At 40.3% G+C, this 12,803-nt stretch overlaps 1 protein-coding gene across 5 annotated transcripts in view; it reads right to left on the bottom strand.

Moving 5' to 3' along the window:
• The window catches only part of MME (membrane metalloendopeptidase), a 108,284-nt gene extending 96,631 nt beyond the window's left edge, over positions 1-11,653 (bottom strand). Inside the window, exons 1-4 of one of the 5 annotated variants that reach the window (XM_043874934.1) lie at positions 10,770-11,159; positions 7,223-7,322; positions 6,694-6,863; positions 5,952-5,987 (exon numbers count right to left, since the gene is read on the bottom strand). In XM_043874934.1, the coding sequence (XP_043730869.1) occupies positions 5,952-5,987; positions 6,694-6,853 (196 nt within the window). In that variant the 5' untranslated portion in view covers positions 6,854-6,863; positions 7,223-7,322; positions 10,770-11,159. Of the gene's footprint in view, positions 1-5,951; positions 5,988-6,693; positions 6,864-7,222; positions 7,323-10,769; positions 11,160-11,230; positions 11,358-11,498 lie in introns of those variants that run through there. The other 4 variants (XM_043874933.1, XM_043874935.1, XM_043874932.1 and 1 more) reach the window with 4 other exon arrangements.
• Positions 11,654-12,803: the final 1,150 nt, after the last annotated feature.

Below are 12,803 nucleotides of genomic sequence, written 5' to 3'. Positions count from 1 at the left end.
CTTCAAAGACAGGCCTCAAATAAAGGAACTATAGAAGGGTATATTACTTGTTCCCTATTGCTGCTACAACAAACTGTCACAAAAGCAGTGACTTAACAGAAATGCATTATCTTATGGCTCTGGAGGTCAACAGGGAGGTCAACATTCCTTCTGGATACTCGAGAAAGAACCATGCCTTTCCCTTTTCAGCATCTAGAGGCGACACACGTCATCTGGCTCATGGCTGCATCACTCCAATCCTGGCTTTCTCTGCTTCTTTCTTAGATCTTCTTCTCTGATTCTCACCCTCCTCTTCCCTCCCCCTTATACTGGGTTAGCCAAAAGGTTCATTTGGGGTTTTCTATAAATGGTACCTGAATGGACCTTTCAGCCAACCCAATAAGAACACTTGTGATCACATAAAACCATCCAGATAACTCAGGATAATCTCCCTGGGTTATCCTTAACTTAATAATCACATTTGCAAAGTATCCCTTGACTTATAAGGTAACGCATTCACAGGATCCAAGGACAGGAAGTGGGCATCTCTAGGGAAGCATTATTCTGCCTAGTACAAAGAAATAGCATTAGATGATCTCCTGAGATTATTTAAGCCAGGGGCACTCAACTGGAGACGATGCTGCTGCCCCAGGGAGACAGCTGGCAATGTCTGGAGGCATTTTCTGGTTGTCACCATTGGGAAATAGTGCTACTAGTCACCTAGTGCCAGAAGCCAGGGATGCTATTAAATGTCCTACCGTCCACAGAACAGTCCCCTCCCCACAGCAAAGAATGATCCAGCCCAAAAGGTCAACAGTGATGGAACAGGGAAACCTCGACTTAAAGTTCATGATTCTTCGACATCTCAATAAGGTTTCAGTGCCATGGAAGCCAGTTTCAGGATATAGATTTACAGACATTTGAGAAATCACACTCAGGCTCTATAACTCCACGTTTTTTTACAATCTTGTATGGTAAATAAGAGATGAATAATATTACTCATACTTTAATAATAGGGTTTTGAACACGGCCATAACTTGTTAAGTAGTGTGTGCTTCATTTTAGGTCTGGTGTACTCTTTCATAGTGATGCATTTCTTACACAAGCAAGTTAAAGTATGTATTATAAACATCATTTTGTGTATATTATAAATATTGGGTTGGCTAAAAAGTTTTTCTTTGAGCCCCTTTTTTGGGGGAGAGGGGGCAAGAACACTGGAGTGAGTTGCCGTTCCCTTCTCCAGCAGATCTTCCCGACCCAGCGATTGAACCCGGCTCTCCAGAATTGTAGGCAGAAGTTTTACCGTCTGAGCCACCAGGGAAGTCTATTAAAAAGAGGTGGCAAGAATACACAGAAGAACTGTACAAAAAAGATCTTCACGACCCAGATAATCACAATGTGTGAGCACTCACCTAGAGCCAGACATCCTGGAATATGAAGTCAAATGGGCCTTAGAAAGCATCACTATGAACAAAGCTAGTGGAGGTGATGGATGGAATTCCAGTTGAGATATTTCAAATCCTAAAAGATGATGCTGTGAAAGTGCTGCACTCAATATGCTAGCAAATTTGGAAAACTCAGCAGTGGCCACAGGACTGGAAAAGGTCAGTTTTCACTTCAATCCCAAAGAAAGGCAATGCCAAAGAATGCTCAAACCACTGCACAATTGCACTCATCTCACATGATGCCAGCAAAGCAATGCTCAAAATTCTCCAAGCCAGGCTTCAGCAATACGTGAACCATGAACTTCCAGATGTTCAGGCTGGTTTCAGAAAAGGCAGAGGAACCAGAGATCAAATTGCCAATATCCGCTGGATCATCGAAAAAGCAAGAGAGTTCCAGAAAACCATCTATTTCTGCTTTATGGACTACGCCAAAGCCTTTGTGTGGATCACAATAAACTGTGGAAAATTCTGAAAGAGATGGGCATACCATACCACCTGACCCACCTCTTGAGAAACCTATATGCAGGTCAGGAAGCAACAGTTAGAACTGGACATGGAACAACAGACTGGTTCCAAATAGGAAAAGGAGTACATCAAGGCTGTATATTGTCACCCTGCTTATTTAACTTATATGCAGAGTACATCATGAGAAACGCTGGGCTGGAGGAAGCAACAAGCTGGAATCAAGATTGCCAGGTGAAATATCAATAACCTCAGATATGCAGATGATACCACCCTTATGGCAGAAAGTGAAGAGGAACTAAAAAGCCTCTTGATGAAAGTGAAAGAGGAATGTGAAAAAGTTGGCTTAAAGCTCAACATTCAGAAAACTAAGATCATGGCATCTGGTCCCATCACTTCATGGCAGATAGATGGGGAAACAGTGGAATCAGTGTCAGACTTTTTTTTTGGAGCTCCAAAGTCACTGCAGATTATGACTGCAGCCATGAAATTAAAAGACGCTTACTCCTTGGAAGGAAAGTTATGACAAACCTAGGTAGCATATTAAAAAGCAGAGACATTACTTTGCCAACAAAGGTCCGTCTGGTCAAGGCTAATGGTTTTTCCAGTGGTCATATACAGATGTGAGAGTTGGATTATACAGAAAGCTGAGCGCTGAAAAATTGATGCTTTTGAACTATGGTGTTGGAGAAGACTCTTGAGAGTCCCTTGGACTGCAAGGAGATCCAACCAGTCCATCCTAAAGGAGATCAGTCGTGGGTGTTTGTTGGAAGGACTGATGCTGAAGCTGAAACTCCAATACTTTGGCCACCTCAGGCGAAGAGTTGACTCACTGGAAAAGACCCTGATGCTGGGGGCAGGAGGGGAAAGGGATGACAGAGGATGAGATGGCTGGATGGCATCACCGACTCGACGGGCATGGGTTTGGGTAGACTCCGGGAATTGGTGATGGACAGGGAGGCCTGGCGTGCTGGGACTCATGGGGTCGCAAAGAGTCAGACACGACTGAGCGACTGAACTGAACTGAACTGAAAATTTTTTTCAGATTTTTCCATAACAGCTTATGGAAACCCTGAACTAACCTTTTGACCAAACCAATACTTAAATTTATAGAGGTTTAAAGGACAAACACTAAATTTCAAGATGATCCACAGCCTTCTACAATATTTTATTTTTACCTTAGTATGGCTTGACCTCCATCCCTTGACTTCATAGGATCAAAGAGAGAAGTACAGTTGCCATGACTTTCCCTTCCACGGAGAGAAAGATTTAAGCTAAAGCCAACTTTTACTTAAAATAAGCACTGTGGGTATCCATACCTAACCTTTCCAATGTTCAACAATTTCTGTGCTCAGATTTGAATCCTCCCAACCTTTTAAAGTAATGTATAGAATTGCTGGTGGGAGACTTTATATTTTTTTCAATATCCTTTTCTCCACTTTTCTTTTCTTTTCCATCCATTTCCCTCTTTCACTCTCTCACTTTTTTTCTTTCTAAAATTTCCCCTAGAGTTTTCTTAATCTATAGAAACTTCCAAAAGTGACAGTTGTATTTTCTGACACAGAAAATATTTTCTAACCAGTAGAGTACTCTGTGTGTGTGTGTGTGTGTGTGTGTGTAAGGAGAGCATGAAGACTCTATCCATAAGTGTAAGTTTCACCATTCTCCCCCCAGGGAGGAATAGTAACTAGGAATATGAAAGTATTCTTAACAGCTTGTGAATCAACAAAGCAGAATGAAGAAAAACACACAGCTATTCAGCAATCTTGTTTATCACTGAAGTTATTTCTATTGTATACGTTTCTCTGCCAAGATACGGTTCTGTGAGGTGTTTTTTACATTTGGTATGATTTCTAAGCTACAATTAAAGGATCCAGTTTAAACACATTTTAATGAGTTAAGCCTGGCAACCACCATCAAAAAAAGTCAAAGCCTTACCCCTAAACATTAAGTCACGTGTAAGATTTCAGATTCCAAATGTCACATTGCTCTTTGGGTGGGTATCACTGAAGAAACCTACTCAGATCTCTAGAGTACAATCACCTGTAGGATTTTACACAGTTACGCCTACGGAATCAAAGGATCTAGTTTCTTCAAAAATAAAATCCAAGAAAAAAAAATTAAGAAAGAAAAAAAGAGTGCCTGAGAGAATCTATAGATTAAGAGACTTAATAGGTCTGTCAAGTGTATTGAAAAACAGAGATAATTAGAAGTCAACACATAAGTGGGGGCTTTTCAAAACTGAATAGCATGAGCATATAATAGGGCACCTGGTGGAGAGGAAGGAGAGATGGGACTCAGGGAGAGGGCAAGCAGTAATTCAGACAACTTGAGCACTACCGACTCTAGCAGAAACCCTGGACACCACCCAGCCAAGGGACCTGTGTAGCCATTCCCCTGAGGAATAAGGAAACGCCTTGGTTTCTGGGAAGGCCCTTGGATGGGAAAGTGCATGCTGTTATGCTGAGGAGCAAATGGCTGGTATCCTAAGCTACCCACATCTTGTCCCAGAATGTCTATATGGCTAGTGCCCTTGAGATCCAGTGGTGGGGGGAGGGTAGGCAAGAAGAGCACATATACACTCAGGACATTAGACTATAACCTATAATCCCACAGTTTTCCCATCATTATTCTGCACAAATCAGTAAATAACAAAAAACCACATAAGACAGTCCAACAGAAAGTGTTTAAAACTTATTTGTGACAGGTTATTTCTTAGAAGAGATGTAGACACTAGGAAGTTTAGAACCTCTTGCTAAAGGGCATATATATTATGTCCATATCCAAGGTGTTCACATATCTGCCACCATCTTTTTTCTCTTTGTCAAAATGTTCTTATTTTCACCACACTCTAATTGATATGACTTCTAAAAGCGTCATCTACTTCTCTGTTCCCTTTGCTGATTTTTCTTTTCCTTCTACTCTAATACTTGATGTCCTCTTAATTTCAACCTTATACTTCTCCTTTTAAGAACTCAAATATTCCCAAGGCGTCAACCATCACCTCTTGGCTGACAGACCCTAGATCCACTCCATCTTTACTTTCTTGCTGTCAATCTTCACTTCGATATTACCCCTGACTTGGACCCAACAGGTCTAAATCCACATTAATCACATCCCCCCAGAAAACAAACTCACCTAACTTGGACGTTTCTGTGTGAGCTGCCGGTCTCCCAAGGCCCTTGAGGTTTCACACTCGGTGTCATGTTCAAATTGTTCATATCCTTCATTTAGCAAGTCAGTGCTATTGAGCCAGCCAATTGTTTCATTGCTTTTCCATCCCACTGTAGGTAGCCCTCCTCAGCTCACACCTGAGTTACAGAAGCAGCCCCTACCTGCCTGCTCTCCCTAGCTTCTCACTCGGTCCCCCTACCCTAGCATTCCCAGAATTACCTTCCAACTTTTGCCTTATTGAGTGATCTGTTTAGGAAAATATCCTTTCCACTCCTACTACAAAATTAGGGCTAAACATGAATTCTCAATGCTCTCTGTAACTTTTATCTATCAAGTCTATACTTTCACTGCTTCTCCACATGATTTAGTCCTGTCCTTTCTCCTAGTTTGGAAATTTCTCTTCTGCATCCACTTCCGCGTCCTAGCCCTGCTTTAAGACCTCTCCCAAATATCAGTTTCTCTACCTTGCTTTAGAGGATTACATGTTACTTCCTTCTTCATTCTAAGCCCTCTAATGATCTGCACTGAGAAATTTAAAACTAAATGATATGGTGTGTGCCATTTCAATGTACTGATTTTCTTTCTCCAATTATAAGGCAAGCTTCATAAAGCTAGAGATACAGTTCTCCATCTCTACCCTACCATATACTCTGGAGTTCAAATGAGTGAATTCCTTTATAGAATGAATAAATTAACTATCTACTACTTAAATGTATTTTTATTTTCTTTGACTGTAAATTAATGATTTATAATAAATAAAAATATACACAAATATAGAGATATATTAGCATTTGATTTTTATTTTTTTTTTATTATTTTTTTTTTAGCATTTGATTTTTAAAGTTTATACATTAATTATAAAACTATTTGATTTAAAAACCATATCCTTACCTGATTTTATGCACTCTGATGACTTGCAAATACCGTCTAGAAAAAGAAGGATATATGCATAAATATTTGCAATACATGTTTTCTATTTTCTCCCTACCTTTTCTTCTTTTATAAGCTATCAATTAAATAATTAATTCCTTAGAGCAAGAACTAAACTCTGAGTATTATATACCACTGACAGAAGTTAGAAGAAGATAAAGAGGAATGAAATAAGCAAATCCTAAATTTAAAAATTTTTAAATGAAGAGAATGTATTTCCTATATCATCTCTGACCCCTAAGCCCTTAGTACTATTAAATTGAAATATCAGTTGTTTTAGTCTGATAACCATTTTTTTTCCCCATTTGTGAAAAACTTTTAAGAGTCAAATTAGACCTCTTAAATTCTCATAAAGCTGTTTAGAATTTCAATGACACAACAAAAGTTGACCAAATGAAGTTGGTTTTAAAATTGTGAACATTTTCATCAAGTAAAATTATACATTAGAATCTTCATAAAATAAGTATGAGTGCACTAACTATACTTGGCAATTAATAACTTAGCTCAAGCATAAAAAAACATTGTACTTTAGTCAAAGTTAATTGTTTTGGCATATTGATATTATATTTTATAAATGAATCTTTATATCACAGTCTTTAAGTGTCTCTCTCCTTAACCTATTGTTTAATAGATGGGAAAAGTCTAGGATAAAGACTTCGCTCTCCTCTGCATGCTTGTGGGCATGAGTGTGGGAATAACTCACCATCGTAGGTCGCATAGAGCGCTATCATCGTCACTGCAATGATGGTGAGCAGCAGGACGAGGACAGAAAGGCTGATCTCCAGTGGGGTCCATCTCTGTTTCTTCTTTGGCTTTGGTGTGTTGATATCAGTTATATCCATCTGACTTTCTGATCTGCCCATTACCTAAAATCTGCAAAAAACTTATTTTTTAATTTTTAAAAACTAGTCATAACAAATAGATAGATAAAACGAAGAGATCTATACACAATTTTCTAAATGCCTAACGTAGCTGAATAAAAGTGAAAGGCTAACTCAGTATAAATTAGAAATATAAATTTTTTTGCTGAAAGTCAAAATTTTGATTCTGAAAGCAAAGGGTATATAGTCATATAAATTAGACAGATCCTGGCCACAATCTTTTGGGTTTTTTGACATATCACTAAAGATCCAAGCAAAATTAGACAAGGAAACTTGCTTAAATACATAGAATTTCTTTAGCGGTTCATAAGCAGGTAACTTCTGTACCATTAAGGAAATTTTTAAACTCACCCTTCTGAACTTTGGACAACATCAAAGCTGAATTTTATATCTGTTCCACTGTCTTCCTTTACAAGCTTGGGAAGCAATGTCTAATACTTTGTGGTTTTGACTAGATAATAATTTGAAATATGAATACAGATAAAAACAAAAATGAACAAACATTTGTGGTAGCTTTTTTTTCAGTCTTAAAAAAATCTTTTATTTTTACAGTTCAAAATTACAGCTGCTAACATGAGTATCTATTAACTGGTTAGACTGTCTTGGAAATGGTCATTCACTGGACCAAAAGTCATGGTTTACAACCTGGGATGAGAGATATTAACCACAATCACAGCTTCCTTGTGCAACTAAAGAAGGAAAAAATATGATTAAAAAAAAATTCAACCTTGCAGGTCAAGATAACAAGATACTTATTTAACTTGTTTTTAAATTACTAATATTAATACTTCTACTAATAATAGCTGACATGTATTGAGTACTTCCCCTGTGTCATTCATAGTTCTTAGTGCTTTGTATATGCTAATTTTCTGAATCTTTGTGAGGTGGATTTTAATATTCCAATTCTATACCTTAGGAAAGTGGGGCAAAGAAAAGCCAGGTAACTTGCCCAGAGCTACACAACTAAGAATACATTTACAATGAATACATTTCAAAGAACACAATTACAAAGAATACATTTTGAAAATAAAATTGAATCATCATAGAAAGATAGCTACTTTAAACCTTATTGCAGAAGTCTAGGGGGTAAAATTACGGGGATATAAGCCTAAGTATTAAATTTCATTATGCTTCTTTTAGAGGCCTAGTGACTCTTTATCAGCCATTCACCAAAGCTTAGAACAGACAACTTCAATTTTCCTGGTTGACTGTAGTAAAAAGGATCATAAACGAACAGATTAGCTGTTTATAGCCTGATGCAAATTAAGCATATAATTTAGTTCCCAGATGAAATGACTGCACAGAGATGCTCTTACTGTTAGAAATCTTTGTAATTTTCTGAGAATGTGTTTTGTGGAAACTGAGGCACAGCATAAAGTAGATAAGGATTCTATGTTTAAAGGACAGCCTGGGTGAGCCAGCAGATAACTAGGAATTTAATATGCCTACTGAGTTATTACTAAGTGAACCACAACTGAACTTTAAATTTCTGGATACATATTTTTAAGTATGCTGTCCCTTTGATTACATGAGGCTATAACCAAGGACAGACTATCAAATAAAAATATTTTATTAGACCATGAAAACCGTGTCTACTCAATAAAAACGGAATGTAATGTACCTGAATGTTAAAATGTCTTAATAGTTATGTAACTCATGTTGGCTTCATCTTACAGCCTCTTTCTTGGGTTATGATATGGAATTGCATTGATAGTAGTCCTTGGAGTTTTAACAGGGGAGGTAGGTGGGGAAAGAAAATGTGGAAACAAAGTGAATGCTTGTATGCTGTACAGAAAGGGAAACAATAAAAAGAATAATTTTTCACTTCTCCCAGATGAATTCAAGACTGACTTCAAAAACATCTTAATATTAATCACATCTATTTGAGTATTTCCCTTTCCTGAGTATTTCTCTCCCTTCTCTAATAATAGTTCAGAAGACAATCTAGAGAAACATTCTCCTGATATATTACGACCCACTTCTCTTTTTAGTTCTTTATTAGAAACAACAGTCAGTTTCTCTAGCAAAACTTAGGGCCAGGAACCAGGGCAGCCATGGGGTTAAATTAAAGGTGCTCTTTGGCGCCACCAGGCTTCCAGTATACAGGAGAACTAGTAGGCATGTGTATCTTTCTGCCTTCTAGGGTACTTTTCCCAGGTTTCTCCTCCTTACCCATGAGACTGGGGTACCGAAGAGTTGAGCTCTTAATGAATGGTTCTGCACCTAAGGCAGCAGAAATTATTACAGGGGTAAATGAAGGCAGTGACTGAGGCTTAGTCCTTCTACCTGCATCAGATGAATATCATTTTTTAACTACATGCTAACTCTCCATCTGCCCCTCTTGTAAATGCCTGGTAATTTGCAATCTTTGCTCCTAAGACACATTTTTCAACAGCATTTACCAAAGCAAAAATGAGGCAGGCATGTTTAACCGCCTAATTAACTTTGTCATTCATTTCCAGTCAATTCCAGTGGATTCACTATTTTCTTATATGAAAATAAGTGTCAGTATCTTGAATTTCAGGAAGAAACTTACCACCATCTCTCAGATACTTAGACGCCCAATGCAACCACACCCAACCCATTTTGGAGAGGGGTAAAGGAGGAAATTATACAAAAGAATATAAAAATTATACAGCTGATACTTGTAGTCCCCTATAAAGCAGGATATGCCAAAACATACCTACATCCTTAAAGTATTTCACCTCACTTGGAGATGTGTTGGCAAGTTCAAGCAAAAAAAGTAGACACTTCCACGAGAAGAGAAATAGAACATCTAACCTAACAAACTGCAGACTTCAGACAACATCTCCAAAAGAAAAAATGATTATTTTGCCTAGGTAGAAACTGAGTTTCCAAGCAATATAAAGCAGCATTTTTTTATACCAGTTGAGCATACACATTACTTTTATCACATCATCAAATCAAAGAATCCAGAGGATAACTGGTTGTTAAAAAGAAGTCTATAAATCCAAGCAATGTTCATCTTCACAGTACATTAACATTTCTACTAGTCCCTGAGGTTAGTCTATGCAATTACAGTTTGTATTATGGAAACTGAGGCATAGAAAGCAAGAGAAACAGGTTCCACCTATAGGGGAGTATAATCTACAAAAATAGTGAACCACTATGCTATACACCTGAAACTGATACATATTATAAATCAACTATACTTATATTCAAAAAAGATGGTAACAGGTCCCATATGTCGATGGCAGCGCATATACTAGACGGTAGCTGCAGATATGAGGAGGCGCATAAGCTAGAGAAATCACCTCCTTGTTTCCCCAGACATTAACTTGAAGGTGTTTCCAGGGTCTGTTAATAACACACGGAGTTCTGAACACAAAATCCCACTACATTACTCCCATATGCAGTGTAGCAGCTATACAACAAAAGACACAGCATGGAGCGCAAGAAACTGCGGGGCAGTATTTCTGTAAGGACTGAAACCCAGCAATAATGCAAGGTAGATGCCTTCATAGCCGGTTTGCGGATTAGCAACTTCCAAATGCTGACAATGCAAATCAAGGTACCACTTTTCAGTTTAATAAAATTACTATTTGCATCGTATATCGGGGAGGGGTAGGCTTGATCAAGTGGCTAAAGAGAACAGTTCGGTTGCAATTACCCTTTTGTTCGAATAATACAAACTGGTTGAGACCGATTAAGGAAACTTTCATCTGCTAAAGAACTACCCACCCCACTCCCACCAACCAACCCTCGAGAGATTTAAGCACTCTATCAGCATAAATTATGTAAGAGGAAACTAAGGTTCAAAGCAAGATGAAGAGGTGGGATCATAAAAAGATCTTCAGGTTAGGGAAAGTAAAAATAGAAAAGTGAGCTACAAAAGGGAAGAAAATCTGATAGAAGCCAAAATGAAAACAAACCTTACTTTAAATATACAAAAACACTGTGTCTGTCCAGCGGAATGGCAAATTCCCAGTCCCCAAATCCCGCTGCAATCTGGTACCGCTGACCTCAGTAACCAGACCTAACTCTCCGAGGAAGAGGCTGCGGGAAAGCTATGGAAATGAACCTGAAGAGGCGACCTCACATCACTTGAAGAGCCCTCCTCCAGGTTACCCTCTCTGCCCTGGTCCCTCACTCTTTAAGTCTCAGTTTCGGCTTTTCCCAGGGCACGCCTCCCTCGCCCGCGGGGTCGCGGGCGCTCTGAACGCGCCGGACCTGAGTCGTCGACCCGGTTCCGCGCACCTCCTGGGCAGCCGCGCCCCGCGGCCAGCTCTGCCCTCCAGCTCCCGTCCCAACAGCTCCCACCGCCCCCGGGGAGATCTCACGCCCTTTGAACCCATCTCCCTCAGCTCCCAGGTGCCAGCTCGCTCTCCCGGGACTCACCCGTGGGATTCGGGGGAAGTTGGCGGCTGCTGAGCAGACACATCCCCAACCAATGAGCGCACGGGGCTGGCGGGCGGCGGGGAGCCCAGCAGCGCGGGTGGGTCGGTGCGTCCGCCCAGGCGCGCCCGGAGCAGCGCGGGCTCCCGGCAGCGGGTGGCAGCGCGGAGCCCAGGCCGGACTCCGGAGAGGTTCCGGGCCCGCCTCGGCCGGGGCCCCGGGGGCGACGGGGAACCAGAGCATCTCTTGACCCGCATCCAGAGAGACTCACCGTGGCCTCTCAGCAGATCCCGCGCCGGGAGTTGGGCGGCTGCTCCCGCCTGCGCTGGGTCCAGCTTCGCCACTTGCACATCTCCGCGCCCCGCGCGTCTGGGCGCTCTCGCCCCCCACCCCCCACCCCGCCTCGCTACTGCAGGACCAGCTAGAGGAGCAGTTCCCTGAGTGACCTGAAGGTTTCCTCTAGGTCTCCCAAATCCTGTCACATCCTGTGGGGGGGCCAGGGCTGGGGGCTAGGGGTTTGAGAAAGTCCTCCCCACCCGCCCCCCACCTCACCCTTCTCTAAAGGTCTTTGCCAAACATTCTTGGAATTGCTTAGCTTCTGGGCTTTCAAGAAAACAATACATTGCCTCTTCGAGATTCTGCTGTGCTGATAAAGGTTCTATTTCTCTTCCTAATGGACCTGAGACAAAAACAATTCTCTTCCTCACACTCTTTCCCTTTTTCTCGCTCCCATCAGCGAAGCTTCCTTCCTTTCTCATTTTTTTCTTTATTTTCTTTCTCTCCTTCATTTATGTGTTTTCTTTTATTCTTTTCTTGCAACCCCTAGCTCCCTTTATTCCTTCTCTCCTTCTGTTCCTTCCCCCCCACTTCCTCTTTGCTTACCCTCTAGTCTCTTTCTTCCCTTCCTTTCTTTTTCTTGGGGATGGCCAGAGCTACATTCTGTACTGAAACTCTTCACTTCCATCTTCTGACTCTAGGGAATCTTGGAATGTGCATACCTGGGGGGGCTGGAATGGGGAGTGAGAAAAAGAAACTCAAGTGTGTCTGCTCTACCTATTAAAATGAGCTATAATGTGTCTGTTGGACCCTCATCATTGTTGGACCTCATTAATGTGGTCACGCAACATACCATTTTCATGTAAGACATACGATACCTTTTCAAGGGCACAAAAAAAGTTTCGAAGAACTAAACCTCTTCTAATTTTTTTTTCTTCAATAATTTTTGGTTCAGTTAATCAACGCCAAGTATATAGGTTTAACATCTATCTTTAACATCGATCTCTTTTTCCTTATGTTTGTCAACATGTATACACATATATATACATATACATATACATATATACACACATATATACACATATATACACACAGGACACATCTTGGGGTATTCATACTGGAATACAGGCTGAGTTTTCCTGAATTTGCCGTTACTGTTTTTAACATCACAATGACTCAGTGCTTGAGAGAAGTCCCTTTGCATTGACAAATTTTGAATCTTTTTCATAACAAAGAAAGCTGAAAAGCTAAGAGAAAAAGTGATACTTGCTAATGAAAGGGTAAATGGGATACAATGGAG

The sequence above is a fragment of the Cervus elaphus genome, chromosome 19 (genome assembly GCF_910594005.1).
Source record: "Cervus elaphus chromosome 19, mCerEla1.1, whole genome shotgun sequence".
Lineage (NCBI taxonomy): Eukaryota > Metazoa > Chordata > Mammalia > Artiodactyla > Cervidae > Cervus > Cervus elaphus.
Note: the sequence above shows the minus strand (reverse complement) of the source record. Positions and strands in the feature narration are given on the sequence as shown.